Source organism: Gorilla gorilla, chromosome 9 (assembly GCF_029281585.2).
Source record: "Gorilla gorilla gorilla isolate KB3781 chromosome 9, NHGRI_mGorGor1-v2.1_pri, whole genome shotgun sequence".
Classification (NCBI taxonomy): Eukaryota; Metazoa; Chordata; class Mammalia; order Primates; family Hominidae; genus Gorilla; species Gorilla gorilla.
This window is the reverse complement of record NC_073233.2, coordinates 133,687,327-133,710,757: the sequence shown is the minus strand read 5'-3', so window position 1 is coordinate 133,710,757 and position 23,431 is coordinate 133,687,327. Positions and strand designations below refer to the sequence as shown.

General features: G+C 40.8%; 1 protein-coding gene across 2 annotated transcripts in view; it reads left to right on the top strand.

The window, feature by feature from the left end:
- PATE2 (prostate and testis expressed 2) overlaps window positions 1–7,621 on the top strand; it is a 110,365-nt gene extending 102,744 nt beyond the window's left edge. For both annotated transcript variants that reach the window (XM_055356345.2, XM_004052387.5), the window contains 4 exons: window positions 2,851–2,929; window positions 3,076–3,099; window positions 3,648–3,776; window positions 4,131–7,621. In XM_055356345.2, coding sequence (XP_055212320.2) covers window positions 2,851–2,929; window positions 3,076–3,099; window positions 3,648–3,776; window positions 4,131–4,267 — 369 coding nt within the window. In that variant the 3' untranslated portion in view covers window positions 4,268–7,621. The remainder of the gene's footprint in view (window positions 1–2,850; window positions 2,930–3,075; window positions 3,100–3,647; window positions 3,777–4,130) is intronic.
- The last annotated feature ends 15,810 nt before the right edge of the window (window positions 7,622–23,431 follow it).

Genomic DNA, 23,431 nt, shown 5'->3' with positions numbered 1-23,431 from the left:
TTTGCTCTTGCTTCCCTAGTTCTTTCAATTGTGATGTACACATACAATATTAACCTTAAATGTAAATGGGCTAAATGCTCCAATTAAAAGACACAGACTGGCAAATTGGATAAAGAGTCAAGACCCATCAGTGTGCTGTATTCAGGAGACCCATCTCACGAGCAGAGACACATGTAGGCTCAAAATAAAAGGATGGAGAAAGATCTACCAAGCAAAAGGAAAACAAAAAAAGGCAGGGGTTGCAATTCTAGTCTCTGATAAAACAGACTTTAAACCAACAAAGATCAAGAGACAAAGAAGGCCATTACATAATGGTAAAGGGATCAATTCAACAAGAAGAGATAACTATCCTAAATATATATGCACCCAATACAGGAGCACCCACATTCATAAAGCAAGTCCTTAGAGACCTACAAAGAGACTTAGACTCCCACACAATAATAATGGGAGACTTTAACACCCCACTGTCAACATTAGACAGATCAATGAGACAGAAGGTTAACAAGGATATCCAGGACTTGAACTCAGCTCTGCACCAAGCACACCTAATAGACATGTACAGAACTCTCCACCCCAAATCAACAGAATATACATTCTTCTCAGCACCACATCGCACTTATTCCAAAATTGACCACATAGTTGGAAGTAAAGCACTCCTCAGCAAATGTAAAAGAACAGAAGTTATATCAAACTGTCTCTCAGACCACAGTGCAATCAAACTAGAACTCAGGATTAAGAAACTCACTCAAAACCACTCAACTACAAGGAAACTGAACAACCTGCTCCTGAATGACTACTGGGTACATAATGAAATGAAGGCAGAAATAAAGATATTCTTTGAAATGAATGAGAACAAAGACACAACATACCAGAATCTCTGGGACACATTTAAAGCAGTGTGTAGAGGGAAATTTATAGCACTAAATGCCCACAAGAGAATGCAGGAAAGATATAAAATTGACGAGCTATTGTCTAATTTTTTTCCTTACTGATATATTAAGTTACAGCCCCATCAGCAAGGTATGACAGTGCTCATTTTACTCCATCTTGCCAACACAGTTGTGTTACCAAATTCTGATTATTGCAAATCTGTTGAGTAAAACTAATATCCTAAAATTAGGAGCAAGGTTCACCATATGTCATGTGTTTAAGAAGCATTTCTGTTTCTTTTTTCTGTGAACTATGACATTATTATTGACTGCGTCTCTCCCCTTTGAATTGTTAATCTTTTAAAAATCAATTTCTGGAATATCTTTGTATAATAGGGAGATTCGCTCTTAGTCTGAGATATGAGTTGCACATATTTTCAATGGTTTATTTGTTATTTGGTCTTTGCTTATGGATTAATGATTGGTTTTCCATCTATGTAGAAGATTTTTTAAAAATATAGGTAAACATATCTTTTTTATGGTTCTGTTTTTTGAGCCATATATAGAAAAGTAACCCTCACCCTAGACTATAGAAACTCCTTCCATTTTATTTTCTGGCACTTCACTGTTCATTTATACCCTCCAGGTGGGCAGCAAGTCCAGGATATTAAACACAGTTTCATTGATTTTCTTTGTAAATCTGCCTAAGTAGCATGGCATTTCACTTTGAAATGTGAAACACTTGCTACCTACTGTCTTGGGACCCTTGCTGGAATGTAGAAAGTCTCATTTCTTGTCTTTATTATAGTTCAAAAAACCAATCTGATAAAGCTGGATGCTCTGTGGAGAATGGACTGGAGGGATGCAAGGCAGGATATGGGAAGAACATTATTAATTCCTCCCACAAATATTTGTTGGGCATTTCCTTTGTCCCAGCCTCTAGATGCCAAGTGTGCCATGATAAACCAAAGAAACTCCTTGCTTTGTTCTAGTGGAGGAGTAAAAAAGTGAGCCAATAGGAATGTAAGATCAGCTTATTAGAATTGCTATGAAACATACCACAGGGAAAAAGGTAGGAAATGAAGGCTGTCATTTTCTAGAGATTAAGCAGAAAATGCTGCTCTGTCTGAGGGAGTGACATTTGAGCAAAGACCTGAGTGAGCAAGGGAAATGTGGAGAGAAAGGAGATTGGAGGGGAGGCCATTGCTCATAATGACAAAGCCATTGCCGGCTATGATAAAAACTGGATTTTCTTTCAAAGGTAATAAAAAGTCGTCAGAGTGTTTTCAGCAGGTGTGTGGCATCTATGACTTGTTCTCTGACTGCTTTATGAAGAAATGATTATGAAGGGGCAGGGGAGAAGCATGGAGGCCAGAAATAAGGCCATTGCTTGGTCCAGGCAAGACATGATAATAGACTGGATTATGGTAATGGCAGTGGCGACAGAGAATAATAAACCCATGTGAGAAGTTAGTAGGTAGAATGGATAAGACTTGCTGTTAGATTGCTCAATGAGGATGAAACACAAGAAGATGTAAAGAACACCTCCCAGATGTATTAAAACCTGCAACATTGTGAGGAGAGACTGGGCAGGACTGAATAACTGTTGGGTGCTGTGTTCACTACCTGGGTGACGGGATCATTCGTACCCCAAACCTCAGCATCAAGCCAGATACCCCTGTAACAACCCTGCACATGTACCCCCGAATCTAAAATGAAAGTTGAAAATACTTTTTAAAACTCTGCAATATTGAAGTAGGAGCAGGTCTGGTGAATCAGGAACATTACCATTTCATTTTCATTAGAGGATTTGCACAAAATCAAAGTGAGTACCCTCTTTAGAATGCTGTGCAGCAATCAGATATGGTGGTTTGGCTCTGGGAACATTGTCATACTGTCCGTCCCTGAAATTTTATGATTATATAATTTAGATGACTAGCCCAAGGACAGATCACAAGAGAACAACTTGCTCCTTCCACAGGAAGCTGCACCTGACAGAAGCTCCAGGATGCTTGTTCTCTTTCTGCTGGGCACAGTCTTTCTGCTCTGCCCATATTGGGGTAAGTCCTGGAGACAGAGGGGAAGCTGGTGGTTGGTTAAGAGATGGACAGATGCTGGGGGAAGAGAAAGTTTTCAAAATTGGCTCTTGGGGCAGTGGCAGATGTATGTGAGATTGTAACATGGAAGGTTTTTCTTCTTTTCACAGGTGAACTTCATGACCCTATAAAAGGTACAATCATGGCTTCTCTGAAGTCCTTGGTAAACAGGCAATTTGTGACATGTTTAGGAGCAAACCTTCCCTTCATCTTCAGAGAGCCCTGTAATCCATTTTTATTATAGAATCCTAGGGGTTTTGCCTCCTGCCAGACCTGTTTTGTCCATTTCTTAGAGTAAGGAGGCTAAGATCCACTTTACTTTCTTTTACCCATTACTCGGCAAAATCATCAGGCTAGATAAGGGGTTCATTACTGGAGGTCCATGGATAAATTTCATGGGAACCCTGACCTCCTGAAATCATATACAGTGTTTGATTTATGTTTGTACAGGTTATCTTTCACAAGTTTTTTTAATTGGAGAAAATGTGTACAAATTTATTAATGTGTACATGGGGAGGACCGCAGCATGATTATCCCTATCTTTCTCAAGATTACCAAGAGTCCATGGTCCAAAAAATGTTAGGAACCACTAGGCAAGAATAAGGTCCTGTAGTGAAGCCCCCAGCCCCAGAGAATATTCTCAAGACTGCATCCTCTAAGCACCTCTTTTTGTATCTGGCAGCGACTGAAATAATGTGTTATGAATGTAAAAAATATCATCTTGGGTTATGCTATAGTGTCATGACATCCTGCTCCCTGAAGCATAAACAGTCCTGTGCAGTTGAGAACTTTTACATCCTTACAAGGAAAGGTAATGTGGAGTATAGAGTGACTGGAAAATCACCACCACCATCCCTGAGAACAGTGGTGTTCTTTTGCCCTCAGCGTGAGTGGGTGAATGGGATGCGTGAGTATGGGGTGGTCTTGAGGGGAGGGCAAAGACAGACTTTTCCCTAAGACCATATTGGGTGAAAAAGAGGCTGATGTCCCTTACCTGGCAGGGAATAAAATCTACTCTCTGGGTCGGCAATTAACAGACTCAGCTTTGGAACTCATTTGGGCCTAGAGAAAGGTTAGTGAGGACACAAAAACAGATTACTCCTAGGAACGCAGTAAAAGGAAATGAGGTCATTATGATCATCTTTCCTCTCTTTTACCTCCTCAGGGCAGAGCATGTATCATTATTCAAAACTGTCGTGTATGACCAGCTGTGAGGACATCAACTTCTTGGGGTTCACGAAGAGGGTAGAGCTCATCTGTTGTGATCATAGTAACTACTGCAACCTCCCTGAGGGAGTTTAGTTCTACGTCTCTCCTGGATTTTGGGTTCTTTTTCAACCACTACGCTCTTTTTCTCTTCCCTGAACCTGAATTTTGCTCTCCTCTTCTATGCATTGGTAGAGAGTGAGAAAGCCAGCTCATAGTGAAAAGACAAGCAGGCATAAGGAGACACAGTGCGGACAGCAGAGCCTATTGATGATGGAGCACTAGACTCACTCTTTGCGCATCCCTGTCGCTAACAGGTGGGAGGGGTTTTGCTCTCCTTACGTGATACTGCCATGAATAAGCTCAGACTTGGTCATTTATTATCTCCTGTATGAAAATGTGAACACTTGGGCCATAATAATCTCCAATTTGTACTGAGAATTCTGTGACTATCCTCTATCCTCATCTACACACACACTCCTCTCCGTTGGAATTCTCTTTGGATTAGCCCTGACACTTTCTGGCACTGTCCTTTTCTGCCCATGGGTTCTGGAGAGGGCTAACCCCAGCTTCCCAGTGTGTTGGCAGCATGGGCCAAGTCTTTCTCTGATAGAGCTCTTGGGGGAACCTCAGGGCAGAAAAAAAAAAAAACTGAACAGACATAGGGATGAGCATCAAAGAAAACTTCAGGGGGCATTTCAATTGGTAAAAACTAAGATCTGAGAGATAACTTGCTGTGGGTGGAATTGGCTTGAATTATCATTGCCCTGGCTGGCCAGGCAGCCTTGGGCACATGGTTGAACTAGGTGATTGGATTGGGAACAGAGTGTTTTTTTAAGGATGGCTAGTCAGGTTCTTCTCATGGGACTGAGAAAACAAAATGCTGATAATGTGGCAGGTGGCGTAGTAGTTGAAGATAATAGGATGTAAATAGATACCATGAGGTAGTGTTCAAGTAACAGAGTGCCCTGTGTAAGAGGAAGTTATGAGTATGCAGAAAGTGTGAGAAAGGTAGCATATATGGGTAACAGTGGTGGGAAGAGAAGAAGGAAGACACAGAAACAGATAGGAAGAGAAACTGAGTAGCATTGATGTTGCAGCACACCTGTGGCCAAGGTGGCACATTTTCCTTGGATACACACTAACCCTGGTGTTTCTGTCCTTATAAGGCTGACTGCACCCTAGATGACGGGTTGATGGGTGCAGCAAACCACCATGGCACATGTATACCTATGTAACAAACCTGTATGCTGCACTTTCTTTCATGTATCCCAGAACTTAAAGTAAAATTAAAAAAAATAATAAGTAAAAAAAGGCCAGAAAAATTGGCCAAAAAATCTGAATAGAAAAAGATATACAGATAGTAAATGAGCATATGAAAATATGCTTAACATCATATCTCACTAGGGAATTGCAAATTAAAACAACAATATTATGCAACTATACATTTTAAATGGTCAAAATAAAAAAAATAAAAAAAACCCTCACAGTAGCAATTTTTGTCAAGGATGTAGAGCAATAGGAAATCTCATTTATTGCTGGCAGGAATGCAAAATGGTAATGCTGTTTTGGAAGACAGTTGGTAGTTTCTTAGAGAGGTGATTATACTCTTGCTATGTCATTCAGTAATCATGCCTTTAGATATTTACTCAACCAATTTGAACAGTTATGCCCACACAGAAACCTGCACACAAATGTTAAAATCATATTTATTCATAATTGCCTGAGACTAGAAGCAATAAAGACGCCCATCAATAAGTGAATGGATATGTAATCTATGGTACATCCAAACAGTGGGATGCTACTCAATGATGAAAAGAAATGATCTATCAAGCTATGAAAGGACATGGATACATTTTTAAATGAATATTGCTAAGTTAACGAAGCCAGTCTGAAAAGGCTACATACAGATGCTCCTCAACTTATGATGGGGTTATATCCTGTTATAACAATTGCAAGTTGAAAATATTGTGAACTGAAAATGCATTTAAAACACTTAACCTTCCAAACATCATAGCTTAGCCTAGCCTACCTTAAATGTGCTCAGGATGTTTACATTAGCCTATAGTTGGGCAAAAGCATCTAACACAAAGCCAATTTTATAATTGGCTTTGAGTATCTCATGTAATTGAGTATTTCATGTAATTTATTGATTACTGTACTGAAAGTAAAAAACAGAATGCTTGTATGGGTACTAAAGTATGGCTTCTACTGAATGCTTATTGCTTTCACACATCTTAAAGTTTAAAAAAATTGTAAGTCAAATCATTGTAAGTCTGGGAACATGTGTACTCTGATTCCAATTTTGTAAAAGACCAAAGTATAGGGTTGGTGAAAATATCAATGACTGCCAGTGGATTAAGAGGAAAAAAGGGATTGAATAGGTAAAGTATAAAAGATTTTTTAGGGTGATGAATCTATTTTGTATGATACTATACCAGTAAATACATGACACTATGCACTTGTCAAACCCCATAGAACTTTACTGCACAAAGAATGAAACAATGTATGAGAATTAAAAAAAAAAAATCATTTAGGAAGTCAGAGGATTCCAGGAAGGAATGCAGAATGTGACAAAAATGATGTAACTGTTACAAATGTGTGAAACAATCTCTCTGAGTTGAGTTGGGGGAAAAGTTTCTGATCTGAGTAACTTTGTAAATGAGTGGAGCCTGTAAGCTTAAAGGCAAAAGAAAATGACACAAGCTCTGCACTCTAGTTGATAAAGTTGTTTTCCCCAAGGTTATAGGTTAATAATTCTGATACTGCTCTACAGGTACACTGTAATTGAACTCCTAAGCAAATGAATGGGGGCTGGGGGAATCCAGGTTTCTCACTGTTGGAGTTAGAAGTTACAGATAAGCAAGAGAAAGGTGCTAGAATGATCAATGAGGTAATGAATTAGACATCAGTATGAATTCATATTTAGTTAAATACAGATTATTATAAATATGTATATAAAAGAAAGAAATATTTATAAATATGTATATTTATGAGTTATTATACATACATATATTTCCTTGCTCTGTCAAATAACAATAACAACAATAGTAATGAGTACCCCTAGCACCCAGACTGTGGTTTCTAATACCATTCTCAAAAGAAAAAAGAAATCAAGTCCTTGGAGAAATGGCTGATTGTAGGACTGGGGCAGGAAATTAAATGAAGAGAAGATGAGCCTGTAAATCTGAGGGAGTATATCAGAGGGAAATAGGAACAAACTGAGAGATCTCCCCATGGCCCAAACTGGATCAATTTGAATGACAAAATAAATGAGCCCAAAGGTTAAAATAAATTACCATGAATACAAGATGAATGCATAAATAAATTATTGAAAAAAATGGGAGAAATGATCTGATTGTCCCAGCTCATTATTTGTTGTTACTTTCGTAGATCCATTGCTAGTCTACACATTTGTCTGCACTTGCCTCAGGTGCCTGCTGTAGTGCGAAAGGCCATGTGGTTGTGTTGTGGAGGACATGGCTACACAGGGGCTGTGGCCCTCACAGATCACTTTAGAAGGAGGCTTGGAAGACACAAGCAAGGATGGTCGAGCCTAGCTGTCTCCTTTCCTTCTGTGTGTAGCCATCCTCTGCTTTATCTAGCAACCATTGTTATAACTTTAACACATTATGAATTTGTTCTTACTTCTTACAAAGTTACATAAAAATGTACTCTCTCACTGTCCTCCACGTTATTAAATCCCTATTGAATTATGACTAAGCAGTCAGCTACTGACAGCCCAGCCCTTGAGAAACTCTGCTTCTTTCCCGCTAACAACTCATGGCCACACTCTTCTGAGCATTGCTCTCAGACAGGAGGAGCTTCTCACTTGAAATGACTGGAAGGTTTGCCCTCTCCCCAAGGGTGCCCCACAGCCAATGGTTGACTGATATGTGTGAATAAAAGGGAGGTTAACTTGCACAAGTTGGGGCTGGGTATAGTGTCATTTATGTTCCAGAGTTATCTTTTGGACAAAGCCTGACTTCACCTGAATCACATCTTCTTCAAGCATCACCCCATTGTACCGTTTGCCTAATTCCCTTATAGTTTTCTCCTGAGAGCACTTCCTCACTGCATTATTTACACCAGAATCCTCTTCTCAAGTTCTGCTTCTGTGGAACCTGACCAAAGACAGTTGGTAACAGGAGTGGTCACAAAAAGCAGGCCATAATAAGGAATATTGCATTGGATTGTTCAACTGGCTAAATGTCAATGAGTACCCTATGGTGGTAGGTGGAGTACTGACCGTTGCTGATATGTGGTAGCAGTGTGATTGTTAAAACTTTCAATTGTGGTGAACTTGGACTTAGAAGAGGTGGAAGATGAATTTGCTCGTGGGTATCTCTGACTCCTGAGAAATGCAGAGATGATAGTGATGATAAGGATTGTGGCATTGGATGGCTGTTGCTAAGCGTGATTGGAGCACCAAAGACAGAAAATGGCAGGCTCGTATTTATTAATCCAAAAATTTAGAGCAAAGTGTGAGTCAGAGGCCTTTCTTGGCAGCATTTAGAAATACCTTCATTTCTTGCAGCTGATAATGAGGCAAGGCATTCAACTGTAAGAGTTGGAGAACTTTAGAGAGAATGAAATTCTTAGCCCAGACAAGTCTCCTGAGCCAAAGTCAGGGCCCTCATAAGGAAGGAGTGTGACTCTGAGACTTGGGATAATGGGGATATCTGGATTGGTATACTTAACTCCTTAAGCCCTGAAATTTTTCTTTTGTCCCAATGACCATGCAGGAAGATAGCAGTCTTCTTGCTAGAACAACATGGAAAGACCACAAAAATGTCTTACGGGATAATGCCTGACTTTCCCAGGATCTGCCCATACTTCCTCTGCTGGCAACCAGAGCAATGAATTGGGTCAAAGCTCATCATAGACCAACTGGGGAAGTGCTGCTCTTTTTAAGGGAGGAGAGGGATTTGACACTGAAGGAGCTGAAGAGCCTGCCTGACATATTCTGGCTACAACTGGGAGAACATACCTGGAAGTAAATCCTGAGGGTGCTGGATTGATAAGGATGGAATATGAAACCAAATAAGGGAGAATTTTTTTATGTGGCACTTTCCCACGGTAAGTGCACTGGAGACTGATTGTTCCTGATCCACCGATGGATGGCTCTTGACAAGTTGGAAAAAGTGTCAGCCCACCTTAAATAAAGTAGAAATGCAAAAACTGCCTTGTCAGATTGCGGAAGAGGGGAACGAAAGGCTCAGAGAATTCAGTGTGTTAGAGTAGATCACTTATATAAGTTTGGAAGCAATACTTGCTGGCCTGTATCAGGGAAGTAAAAATCTGCAGGTGAAGGATTTGTCAGCATAATTGAGAAGATCACTAGTGACTTTCCTCTGTAGGCTTGAGCTGATGGAAAGAGGCGCTGCCACAGAATTGGGCTCCCTAAGAACGGGGAAGATAGGATCACGAGCTAGGAAGAGCCAGGTGTCAGCACTTAATCATCAGATTCGAGGTAGGCAAAATTCCTGTAATGGGTAGCAAGACTGGATGGTAGCCATAGAATCCTGGCCCCTAGAACTCTACAGAGATAACGAATAAAACCTGGTTTTCTTAGGAACAAGTTGTGTGCTCCTCCAAGAGTAGTGCTTAATACATATGATCAAAAGAAATAAAAAATGAATGAGTAGAATATGGGCTTCAACTGACGAATGACAAGTCATAATCCCTTGCCTAGTTTTCATACCCGAGCCAGTTCTCAGACCCAGGAACATTAAGCCAATGGCCATTATATGGTGTAGTGCCCCCGACAGATAGAAACGTGAGTTTGGAAACCAACAAGCTTGGAGATCCATTTGGGAAACCACTTGGGGGATCTGTGTTTGCTGCCCTGTAGCTTGACATCGTGTGCCTCTAGATGTCCTGATGTCCAGAGGAGAAACCCTTTCATCAGGTGACTCAGTAGGTGTCTCACAAAACTTAAAGCTACGGCTGCCTCCTGGACAATTTGAGCTCCCCGTGCCAGTAGACTAACAGACACAGAAAGCAGTTACTATGCTGGAAGAAGTAATTAGTCCTGAACATCACAAGAAGGTAGACTACTACTATGTATGAAGGCAGTAAGGAATACGTTTGGTGTTCAGGCAAACATATTCATAAACATGCCCCACTGGGGCATCTCTTGTTATTCTCCTGCCCAGTGTGAAATGTGAATAGGAAAATACAACGCCGTAGTCTCATAAGTTCATACAGACCAGGAGCACAGACCCCTCAAGGATAAGGGTCTGGGTTATCCCACCTGTCAAGCCACCTAGACCAGCAGAAGTGAGACTGGTGTGGGTGAGGAAAGACGTAATAAATATACCTTATGTCCCCTTGACCAACTGCAGCAGTGGAGAGTAGTTCTTCCTATTAACCCTCCTCTAAAAACATTTGCAAGAAATTCTGGCTAATTTGGGGAAACTGCCTTGATAGAGTAGTTTTTACTGTGAGAAACAAGTTGATCTCAGTGAATAAGGTATAGACTCTAATAGATGCAATTGGAGCCCTGTCCAGGTCCTCTTTACTTGGCAGTGCTATAAATATTAGCTACTAATAGCTACCAGTGACACCCTTCTCTTGAGAATTGCTCTTGGATCAGGGGATCCACCTCACCTAGAAATGCCTCTTGTTGTGGGTGACACACAAAAAAAGGACTGATACAGGGACACATGAGGTTGCCCCTTTGCCTAGAGATGGGATGAGCCTGTGCTGTCAATTATCCCCTGGCATGCTCTTAAGCCTGATGTTTAAGCTGAAACCACGCTTGTGCCTTGTTTCTCCCCTTGCTCTCTTCTGCTTTCTTTACTCCTTTACAGGTTATTCCTGAAAGTACTTTTTCAATGAATCACTTGCATTAGAATTCGTATCTCAGATTCTGCTTCTAGGTAACCAAACCTAAGATACTCATCATTTTTTCAAACAGTCTAGCCCACGGGTCAAATCTCCCTCATTATGCATTGGTCCTGTAACTCCTGAAAACACCTGTTTCAGTACTTTGCGGCATCCACCTTGGGCAGCACACCTTCTTCTATATCACCTGGCTGTCTCAAGGTTTTAGCCAAAGTCTCAAGAAACATGTTAGTATTATTTGGGTTCAAATAGGAAACAGATGGCACATTAAATTAGCATTTCAACAAGTTTTTTTTATGAAGGGTCTAATCACACAGGGTTATGCAGGGAATAAGGGAACCACAAGGAGAGTTGAGGGATCAGAGCAAGAGGAGGTTGGATTTTCACCACCCTTAACCTAAAGAGATGAGGTAGAAAGGATGTTGCTGGGACTGGGAAGAAAGTGTGTTGAGCAGCAACTTTTTGTTGGGAGCACAGCCAGCCCGAAGCCATGTCCTACAGCGGGAACCGGGAGACCAAAGCCTGTGACCTCACACTATTTCCTTCTGCTGATCTGCATTAGCTTCCCACTGGTCACTTAAACAGAGTCCAGAGGCTTTGGGGGCCCAGTGATATAATCCATATTTGATATGGGGCAGAGAGCAGGCTGGAGAAGGGTAGGGAATGGGTGTGAAAGGGGTAAATGCAGGAAAGCCAGCACACCCAGCACACCCCACCCATTTTGCCTCTGAGCATCCATTCTTCTTCATCTGGGTGAGAGAATGCACAAATTCTCATTACAATCCTATGCTTGAGAGGTGATAGCAATTCATCATTCTGTCACCAAAAAGACCACGAAGCAGCCACCATCAGGGCACTTGCTATAAAGCCGTGGAGTTCAAGGAAGGCAAATGAAATGACTAAACAATATAAAAATATTTGCTGCAGCCTCCACTTCCTTAACTGGCTGTGATGTCTGAGCTGACAGTCAAAGTGGCCCTCTTGCACTTCCCATCCCATGCTCTTACTTCTGTAGCATCTTAGCTGGGCGGGGTTCTCAACCTGGGGACATACCGTGCAGGATTGGAATGCCTGTTCGTTTGTCTTACTGCATCGTTACAGTTTACTTCTTTCTTTTTGAGACACAGTCTCGCTCTCGCCCAGGCGGGAGTGCAAGGCGCGATCTCGGCTCACTGCAAGCTCCGCCTCCTGGGTTCACGCCATTCTCAGCCTCCCGAGTAGCTGGGACTACAGGCGCCCGCCACCATGCCCGGCTAATTTTCTTTTGTATTTTTTAGTAGAGACGGGGTTTCACCGTGTTAGCCAGGATGGTCTCGATCTCCTGACTTCGTGATCCACCGGCCTCGGCCTCCCAAAGTGCTGGGATTACAGGTGTGAGCCACCGCGCCCGGCCATCGTTACAGTTTTCTAATGAACAGGACTATTAGGCAAAGGAGCCAGTGAATTCTCTGATTTTCAAATATTGTCTTTCTTGCCCCCATTGCGTAATAGAAATTTCAATTCTTGTAATCAGAATAAATTCCTCAGTCAGTACAGTGACTTTTCTCTCCACCTATCAGACACAACCAGTTGAGAAATTTTGACATTCTGCTATCTTTACTCTCTCATCTCCCCTCTTCCCATTCTCTCTTTCTAACATAGAGCCGCTGAGGCTTCATAGACTAATGGGCTGAAAGTATCCCCTCTAAATCATGAGACTGTTTTTTGATATGTGTGCCTCAGGCTCAGTTGTTGATACAATAGATGAAAGATAAAAGGAGTTTGGAAAACCCCTTCTCAAAATAATTCCCCAACTTAAGAGGCTGCAATCATGTTGCGTCATCAGATTTTAAATGTCAAACCCTGTTTATTACTATATTATTTTAGTTTTTTTTCTGTACCAAATCTTGTTTCACTCCTGAACAGAGAGATACCTAGGTTATACCAGCATCAGGATGGCTACTGTAGGACACAAAAGAGAAAAATCACATCAAAAATAAAATAAACCTTTCCCCGTTACAACTTCTCCAAGTCTCAGAAGCCTCTGAGGTCCTGCCCGCAGGCCCTCGGCTGCTTGGCCGGATCTACTTCAGCGCCTCCTGACAAGGCTGAGCTTGGGTTCAGAATGCCAACTTGAGAGGCTTCTTATCTTTCCTGCAAACTGAGAACTTTGATTTTTTTATCTTGCTCAAATCCTAGCTAAGGGCCCTGGGGAATGTGCCCTACAAACCGTGAAGTCTCACAGGAGGGATTTTATTTAACCCTACGTATTGTGGCCTGCTTTCCAAACTGACTCTGGCACGTCACATAACAAATAAGAAGGGAATCAAAATATTTTAACCCCGAATATATTTTCTTGCCATTATCTTGAAATTACCCTGCCATAAGGTTGTCTCTTGTGGGAATAATCCATTTTCTGTAGAGAATCCCCTTTCCCCCACTTTTTCGTTCTTTGCAGACCCAGGAAACAATCATCTAAGAGCCAGGCACCCTTTTAAGCCCAACAAGAAACATTTTACAACCTGCTTCCTCTGAAGTCTCATGAGCGCTTCCTCAGCACAGTAAAACTTGGTCTTCACAACCCTCTATCTTAACCTACACGTTTCCTTTCTATTGATCTCAAGTCTTTAGATAAACTTAACCAATTGTCAACCATAAAATTTTTAAATATACCTATAAGCTGGAAGCCCCCACTTTAAGCTGTCCTGCCTTTTGGGAACAAACTACTGTATTTCTTAAATGTATTTGATGGAAGTCTCATGTCTCCCTAAAATGTATAAAACCAAGCTGCACCCCGACCACCTTGGATACATGGTCTCAGGACTTCCTGAGGACAGTGTCATGGGCCATGGTCACTCATAATTGGCTCAGAATAAATCTCTTCAAATATTTTACAGAGTTTGAGTCTTTTTGTTACAAAACCAACATAGTGTTTCTTCTCTCTTCTTCTTGTTGAATTAACTATGTTAACAGTGAGAATTTGCCAGGAACTGTTCTTGCATCTCATGAAATGTAAGCTTCTACAATAATGTCTCACTGTTAAAAACCTTGGACGTCTTCTCCAGTGGGTCCTGAATTCCCAAACTGGGCTCCCATGTTTCCTGGGTCCAAGTTATTGCCTCTGCAATAACTTATTTAACCTCTACATATAAGCAAAGATTTTCTTTTTTCTACTGAGGTGGTCAGAAAGTTAATATGTTTTCTCCAATACTATCTGTGAAATCAGGTTTCTGTTTGCAGGCTGATAAGTGTTGGCCATCTACTCCAAGGCATTAGCTGCTTTGAACCCACAGGAAGGATCTAGGGCCAGGCCTACGGGCTCTTTCTTACGCTTGGCTGCTCCTCTGCCTCAAGGGAGGACAAGCCTGTATGTTTCAGGGGTTTGGTCCAGCAGCAGTTCAAAATACTCCTCTTCAAATTCAGTTTCTACACTTCCTGAAAATTCCCCCTTCGAAGTGCTCTTCTTGCAAGCACATTTGAGGGAAAAGATTAGTCTTATTTTGCTAATAATTCACTTCAATGCTATAACTGCACATCTCATTTCTATCACGAGCCCTCGTTCATTTACAACAGGTCACTCCCTGGGACTCAATGACAGTCCTTCTTGATATAATAAAATTTATTATGATTATAGTTTTAATATTAAATAGATAATGAGCACTTTCTTGTGCCAAGTGCTGACCTGAGCCACTTATGCACATTATCCCATTTTATTTTTTCTACAAGCTTATGAAGCATAGGGAGGTCAAGTTACTTTCGTAAAGTCCAATAAGTGGTACAGTAGAAACTGTAGGAGCTTTATCCCAAATATGATGCTGCTGCCATGACATGGGTCTCAGTAAAGAATTTAACTAGGTGGGCCCAGCTTCTCTATTTCCAACAATACTATCATTCAGGGATGTATAAATGTATCAGACTTACTGAGCAGCTGGCATAGGCAGAACTCAAATGCAAACTACGCATTCAATATGACTCCACAGTCCAATGGAAAGAGAAGGAAAGTGAAATCTATCTCAGGTGGTCCTCTTGTGGATATAACCCAGGTCCTAGTTTTGTTCCTCTATCCCCAAGTCTCTGAATCTTTCTTCAAAACACCATTGTTTTCACTTGTCTCTTTTGTTGTAAGTAGTATTCTCAGTACCTCAAGCCACTTCTCAATACCTAGCAGGTGGCAGGCATCCAATATATACTTGTTGAAGGAATGAACCCAGGAATAAGGTAAGGCCTGTCTACTTCCCAGAAGTCTGAGAGTGGTACTCAGTAACTCATGGAATTTTACTTCCAAAGCAAGGAATTGATCAACATTGCTGCAGACATGGGGGGCATGTTATTCAGGAGGACAGGCTAGCATGGGCTTTAGCTCTCCAAATTGTGCAAGGAGCAAGGATTGGTTTCAGCTCTTGGACTCCTGTTCCTCATAAGAGCTTCCCAGCAATACAAGGTGAGACAATGCCTCTTCCATCATGGGGTATCCAGTTGGAAACTGGCTTATCCCAAATGCAAACATCAATTTACAGAGATAAATATTTTGCTGAGTAAATTAGAACCTAATATAAGTCCATCAACCATGAGGATGAAATTAATGTTACTTGGTCCTAATTATTCATCCTCCTGCTTCAAGCCTGCCCAGAGGTTCAGGGGCATAAGAATGAGGCCATGGGTCCTACACTTTTAAGCAACAAAACCTCCGTAATTTGATACTCAATGATTGACTTCACAAAGTCTGAGCTGAAGTTTTGAATCTACTACCTTTTTTCTTTCTTTCTTTTTTTGTGTTGGGAAGACTACTATTTTAGACAGATTTCTATGTCATTCTCTCTGTTTGAATAGGGATAGCAAGAGGACTCCATTTTATTAAATCCCCCAAATAAATGAGGAATCAGAGACGTGGTTGTGTATGTGTTGCTACATATGCAGGGAAATGGGGTGGCAGGGTGGTTGTTCTTCCAGATACACACAATTTTGTGAAACACAGCGCAATGTTTTCTAGGTCATTTCCTTATCTGATGCATTGAAAACCTCCCCCAAAGTTCCTGCTTTAAATTCAGACAAGTGAGTGTCTAAATGATAAGAAACTTCTAATCTTAAATGACCTCCCCATAGAGATAAAGGAACTATTCTTAGCCAGTTTTCTACCTCTTTTACCCCACAACCAGGATTCAGTGAGGAAGTGACTTCATTGAACAAGATAGCAAGGGCACTGCTAGTAAAAGAGGGCAGGAAAAGAGAGGCAGAGGCAGTAATGGCAGCAGCACGTGAGACCCTTGGAGGGCAAGCAGTAGAAATCTTGATAGCAGTTAATCAAAGAATTTCCTGATGATCAGTAATCATTAAGAAAATCAGTAAGGTAGATAATCAGTAAGGCAGTATCAGGCACTGCTTTCCCTTCCCTTCCTCTGAGCATGACGTTCTCTATCATTCTCTTGCCTGGTTCCTGGTTCCTTCCACTCATTGTGGTGTAAGTAAAGGAGTTCTTGACCTTCTCATCTAATAGAGTGTAATCTGTGAGTTTACACCATCTGGGGCCTCAGGAAACAACTGAGTGGTAAATTTCCTGTCACAATGTGTTACAGCTTGGGAAATTTTGTCTGACTTGGACTTGGGTGCAGAATAGGTTATATCCCAAGAACACTGACCAGTCCCTCTAGGCTTTCTCCTTCCTTTTTTCCACAACCTCCTCACTCCTCAACAACCTACAGAAGACTACCTATTCCTACAAGTTTGGAACAGCTACAAGGGCACTTCAGAGTCGTCAGCAAATCTCCAAGAGTTGGGAACTCTAGAAATGGGAAAGAGACACTAGGAGAGCCTCTCTAGACATTTCACCTGAGCTTCTGGGAATCTCTATGCGTTCTCTAGATATTTCCTCAGTCGGTGGCAACCCAGAATTGTACATCAGAGTCTAGTCTCACTGAATCTCAACAGTAAATCTCAGTGAATGTCCTAATTTCTCACCCACCAAGAAAAGCCAGATAGTCTGCTCTGAACCTGAGCCTTGACTCCAAAGGCCATCTAGAAGAAACTGTTCTTGATCTCCTGCCCACTCCAACATGCAAGCCAAATCTAAGCCTTAGTGGTATTTGACCTTTATCAGGCCACTCCTGCAGCCACCCCACTGCCAGGCTCTTTCCCTTCCCATACCAGAGCATCAGCTGTAGACCCTAGCTCACTGCCCTCCCCGGGCATGTGACCTCTGAGAGTGGCTCTCGAAGCCTGAAATTTCTGACATCTACCCTGGCTAGGGGATCCGAGCTACTGTCGAAAACAAGAAAAAAGAATGTATTCAGTGATCTGTCCTCAGCCATAGCATACAACATTTTTAATTTTGGCAGACAGGGTGAGTGCCTGCCTGGATCACTCTTGGTCTGGGAATATAGAGACAATGGATCCCACAATATCATGTTCAGTAGTACCACTTCCTATTCTTTCTGAAGCACTTTTATAATAAATTTACGTCAACCAAAGGTCAATATTATCACTCTCATGTGCTTTATACAAAGGTTTTCTCAGGCAGGGGAGAACAGGCAGAGGTCACAGCTAGGGAGCTACCCCATCCAGTCCCTCCTGTCCAGCCTGACTTGTCAGTGTCCCAGCAGCCTGCAGTGGGAAGGGCAAGTGAGAGATCTGCTGAAGCTGCAGCCATAGAAACTGCTCGAGAACTGCTGTTTGGGGGTGGCTTGCAGGAATCCCCCATCCCTATGCTCGTCACTCCCAAAGGTGGTGTGCTACCATCACACTGAGGGTGTGGAAGGCAGGAGGCTGGCAAGCTGGAATAAGGCTGGAGGGAGGGACACAGAAGAAAGCCATCTCACCCTCAAAGACTGACATCCTGGTGACTCAGGGGAGGCAAAGCCGTAGGAGCAGGGCTATGGGGCTCCTTTCACCGAGTTCAGTAAGTTATGCCCTATGCTAGGCATGTGGCAGGAACTGAACTAATGAAAGGAAATGACTCAGAATTCGTATCTCACCCCCAATTCATATTCCATGGTTCACTTACCTGCCAACATGGTGTCTGGCCTGATAACTGAAAGCGTATGAATCAGGGTCTTCCTCCACCTTGATTTAGGTTGATGATATAATTGAGTCCTCTTTCTTCTGTAAATTAAAGGCATCTGACTATATTGCTTCTATGCCTAACTCCTCTATTTTATGCATAATAGTGCCTTCCATGGTACCTTCAAGGCTGTCTGAGGCTAGAACGTTTGGAGGGCAGTTAGGAGGAGGGTAAGTGGGGCTTCGTCAGCAGGCTGATGTGAGTTGGCCATACAGTAGGATATGAAGAGTCAGGAGTTTTGGGGAGTTTGGGGATTCAGGCAAGCAGTCAGAGCAAAGTCCTGGAGTTGCTCTGAGATGCTAGAAGAACATCAGGTCTGAGACAAGGACATGGATCTATCAATCCAGAAGCTCAATAAACTCCATATAGGATTAACCCAAAGAAATCCATACTAAGACACATTATAATCAAACTGTTGAAAGCCAAAGACAAAGAGAGACTCTTGAAAGCAGCAAGAGAAATGTAACTTGGCACACACACACAAATACTCTGTAACATTATCTGTGGATTTCTCATCAGAAACTTTGCAGGCAAGAAGACAGTGGGGTAGTATATTTAAAGAGTGGAAAGAAAAAACTGTCAACTGAGAATTCTGTATCTGATAAAACTGTTATTCAAAAGTGAAGGAAAAAGTAAGAAATTTTCAGATAAATAAAAGCTGAGTGAGTTTATTACCACTAGACCTGCCAGATAATAAATTCTAAAAGAAGTTCTTCAAGTCGAAATAAAAGTATGCTAGAGAGTTACTTGAAGCCTTACGGAAATATGCTGATGTCTAGTAAAGATAAATACATAGACAAATATAAAAACTGATGTTATTATAATTTTGGATTGTAACTCCACTTTTTATTTTATACAGATTACAAGAAAATGCATAAAATAATTATAAATCTGTGTTCATTGGTACACAATACATAAAGATATAATTTATGACATCAATAACATGAAGTGGCAGAACTATAAAGGAGTAGAGGTATTGTATGTTATTGAAGTTAAATTCATACCAGTTTAAAAGCCTTTGGAATGGGCCAACCAAAGACTACAGAATTGTAGCACTGTCAGTATGCAACACCAGCCTGAGAGAGCTGCAGGCATGAGAGTCCAATCTATGAAAGCTTCTGGGTATACTGAGCCCAGCAAAGCCATACTGGAGGGGATGTTTGAGGTCTTGATAACCCAAATCCAGTGTGCCGAGAATGGTGTCAAAGGAGATTATTCTCCAACTTTAAGACTTAATAATCTCCCTGTTGGGTTTTGGACTTATTGGGGACCAGTTACCCCTTTCTGTCTTTGTATTTCTCCCCTTTGGAATGAGAATGTCTATCCTATGCCTGTCCCAGTATTGTATTTTAGAAGCACATAATTTGTTAATCTCACAAGCTCACAGGTGAGTATTTGCCTCCAGTTGGATCATGCCTTGAGTATCATCCTTATCTGATTTAGATGAGATTCTGGGCTTTAGCTTTTTGAGTTGGTGCTGGGACAAGTTAAGACTTTTGAGGCTATTAGGGTGGAATGAATGTAATTTGTATGTGAGAAGAACATAAGTTTTTTGGAGGCCAGGTGCTGAATGCTATGGTTTGAATGTTTCCTCCAAACCCATGTTTGAAATTCACTTGCCAATGTAACAGTATTGGAAGGTGAGGCCTCTAAAAGGGGATTATATCATGAAGGCATTACCCTCACAAATAGATTAATACCATTATCATAAAAGTTGATCAGTCATTCCAGGAATAGGCCCCTGATAAAAAGAGTTAGTGTGCCTTGATTTCCTCTCTGTCTCACACACCCACTTTCTCACCATGTTATGCCTTTTATCATAATGTGACACAGCAAGAATGCCCTCACCAGATGTGGCCGCTTGATCTTAGAATTCCTAGACTTCAGAACTGTGAGAAATAAGTTTTTTTAAAAAGATATATTATTCAGTCTGTGGCTTTCTGTTATAGCAGCAAAAAACAAACAGAAAACAAATTAAATGGCAAAAGTAAATCCTTCCTATCTGTATTTTCTTTACATGTAAAAAGATTAAACTCTACAATTGAAAGACATAGATTAGCAGAATGGATTTAAAAAACAAGACCCAACCACACACTGTATATAAGACACTCGCTTTAGATCTAAGAACATGCACAGGTTGAAAGGGAAAGAATGGAAAAATATTCAATGCAAATAGTAATCAAAATAAGACAGAAGTGGCTATACTAATATCAGACAATATAGACTCTAAGGCAACGTTTTTTTAATTTTGATTTTTTATTTCAATAGATTTATGGAGAACAGATTGTGTTTGGTTACATGGATGAGTTCTTTAGTGGTGATTTCTGAGGTTTTGGCGCTCCCATCACACAAGCAGTGTACACTGTACCCAGTGTGCAGTCTTTTATCCCTCTTTCCCTTCCAACTCTTACCCTCCCACCCTTACCATCCCACTCTGATGATAGTTTCTTTTGCTGTGCAGAAGCTCTTTAGTTTAATTAGATCCGATTTGTCAATTTTGGCTTTTGTTGCAATTGCTTTTGGTGTTTTAGTCATGAAGTCTTTGCCTATGCCTATGTCCTGAATGGTATTGCCTAGGTTTTATTCTAGAGTTTTTATGGTTTTAGGTCTTATGTTTAAGTCTTTTATCCATCTTGAGTTAATTTTTGTATAAAGGGGTGTAAGGAAGGGGTCCAGTTTCTGTTTTCTGCATATGACTAGCCAGTTTTCCCAGCACCATTTATTAAATAAGGAATCATTTCTCCATTGCTTGTTTTTGTCAGGTTTGTCAAAGATCGGATGGTTGTAGATGTGTGGTGTTATTTCTGAGGTCTCTGTTCTGTTCCATTAGTTTATATAATCTGTTTTGGTACCAGTACCATGCTGTTTTGGTTACTGTAGGCTTGTAGTATAGTTTGAAGTCAGGTAGCATGATGCCTCCAGCTTTGTTCTTTTTGCTTAGGATTGTCTTGGCTATACGGGCTCTTTTTTAGTTCCATATGAAATTTCACACAGTTTTTTCTAATTCTGTGAAGAAAGTCAATGGTGGCTTGATGAGAATAGCATTGAATTTATAAATTACTTTGGACGGTATGGCCATTTTTGCGATATTGATTCTTCCTATACATGAGCATGGAATGTTTTTTCATTTGTTTGTGTCCTCTCTTATTTCCTTGAGCAGTGGTTTATAGTTCTCCTTGAAGAGGTCCTTCACATCCCTTTAAGTTGTGTTCTTAGGTATTTTATTCACATTGTAGCAATTGTGAATGGGAGTTCACTCATGATTTGGCTCTCTGTTTGTCTGTTATTGGTGTATAGGAATGCTTGTGATTTTTGCACATTGATTTTGTATCCTGAGACATTGCTGAAGTTGCTTATCAGCTTAAGGAGTTTTGGGGCTGAGATAATGGGGTTTTCTAAATATGCAATCATGTCATCTGCAAACAGAGACAGTTTGACTTTCTCTCTTCCTATCTGAATACGCTTTATATCTTTCTCCTGCCTGATCGTCCTGGCCAGTATATCCAATACTATGTTGAATAGGAGTGGTGAGAGAGGGCATCCTTGTCTTTGCCAGTTTTCAAAGGAAATGCTTCCAGCTTTTGCCCATTCAGTATGACATTGGCTATGGGCTTGTCATAAATAGCTCTTATTATTTTGAGATATATTCCATTGATACCTAGTTTATTGAGTGTTTTGGCATAAAAGGGTGTTGAATTTTATCAAAGGCCTTTTCTACACCTATTGAGATAATCATATGGTTTTTGTCATTGGTTCTGTTCATGCGATGGATTACATTTATTGATTTGCATATGTTGAACCAGTCTTGCATCCCAGACATGAAGCTGACTTGATCGTGGTGGATAAGCTTTTTGATGTTCTGCTGGATTCAGTTTGCCAGTATTTTATTGTGGATTTTCACATTGATGTTCATCAGGGATATTGGCCTGAAATTGTTGTTGTTGTTGTTGTTGTTGTTGTTGTTATGTCTCTGCCAGGTTTTGGCATCAGGATGATGCTGGCGTCATAAAATGAGTTAGGGTGGAGTCCCTCCTTTTCAATTGTTTGGAATAGTTTCAGGAAGAATGGTACGAGCTCCTCTTTGTACCTCTGGTAGAATTCATCTGTGAATCCATCTGGTCCTGGGCTTTTTTTGGTTGGTAGGCTATTAATTACTGCCTCAATTTCAGAACTTGTTATTGGTCTATTCAGGGATTCGACTTCTTCCTGGTTTAGTGTTGGGAGGGTGTATGTTTCCAGGAATTTATCTATTTTTTCTAGATTTTCTAGTTTATTTGCATAGAGGTGTTTATAGTATTCTCTGATGGTAGTTTGTGTTTCTGTGGGATCAGTGGTGATATCCCCTTTATCATTTTTTATTGTGTCTATTTGATTCTTCTCCCTTTTCTTCTCTATTAGTCTAGCTAGTGGTCTACCTATTTTGTTAATCTTTTCAAAAAACCAGCTCCTGGATTCATTGGTTTTTTGAAGGGTTTTTCGTGTCTCTATCTCCTTCAGTTCTGCTCCAATTGTAGTTATTTCTTGTCTTCTGCTAGCCTTTGAATTTCTTTGCTCTTGCTTCTCTAGTTCTTTTAATTGTGATGTTATGGTGCCAATTTTAGATCTTTTCAGCTTTTTGATGTGGGCATTTAGTGCTATAAATTTCCCTCTAAACACTGCTTTAGCTGTGTCCCAGAGATTCTGGTATATTGTGTCTTTGTTCTCATTGGTTTCAAAGAACTTATTTATTTCTGCCTTGATTACGATTATGATTATGATTATGCAGTAATCATTCAGGAGCAGGTTGTTCAATTTTCATGTAGTTGTGTGGTTTTGAGTGAGTTTCTTAGTCCTGAATTCTAATTTGATTGCACTGTTTTCTGAGAGGCTGTTCGTTATGATTTCCATCCTTGTGCATTTGCTGAGGAGTGTTTTACTTTCAATTATGTGGTCAATTTTAGAATAAGTGCTACATGGTGCTGAGAAGAATGTATATTCTGTTGATTTGGGGTGGCGAGTTCTGCAGATGTCTATGAAGTTCACTTGGTCCAGAGCTGAGTTCAAGTCTTGAATATCTTTGTTAATTTTCTGTCTCGTTGATCTGTCTAATATTGACAGTGGGGTGTTAAAGTCTCCCACTATTATGGCGTGGGAGTCTAGGTCTCTTTGTAGGTCTCTAAGAACTCGCTTTATGAATCTGGGTGTTCCTGTATTGGGTGTATATATATTTAGAATAGTTAGCTCTTCTTGTTGCATTGGTCCCTTTACCCTTATATAATGCCCTTCCTTGTCTTTTTTAATCTTTGTTGGTTTAAAGACTGTTTTATCAGACTAGGATTGCAATCCCTGCTTTATTTTGTTTTCCATTTGCTTGGTAAATATTCCTCCATCCCTTTATT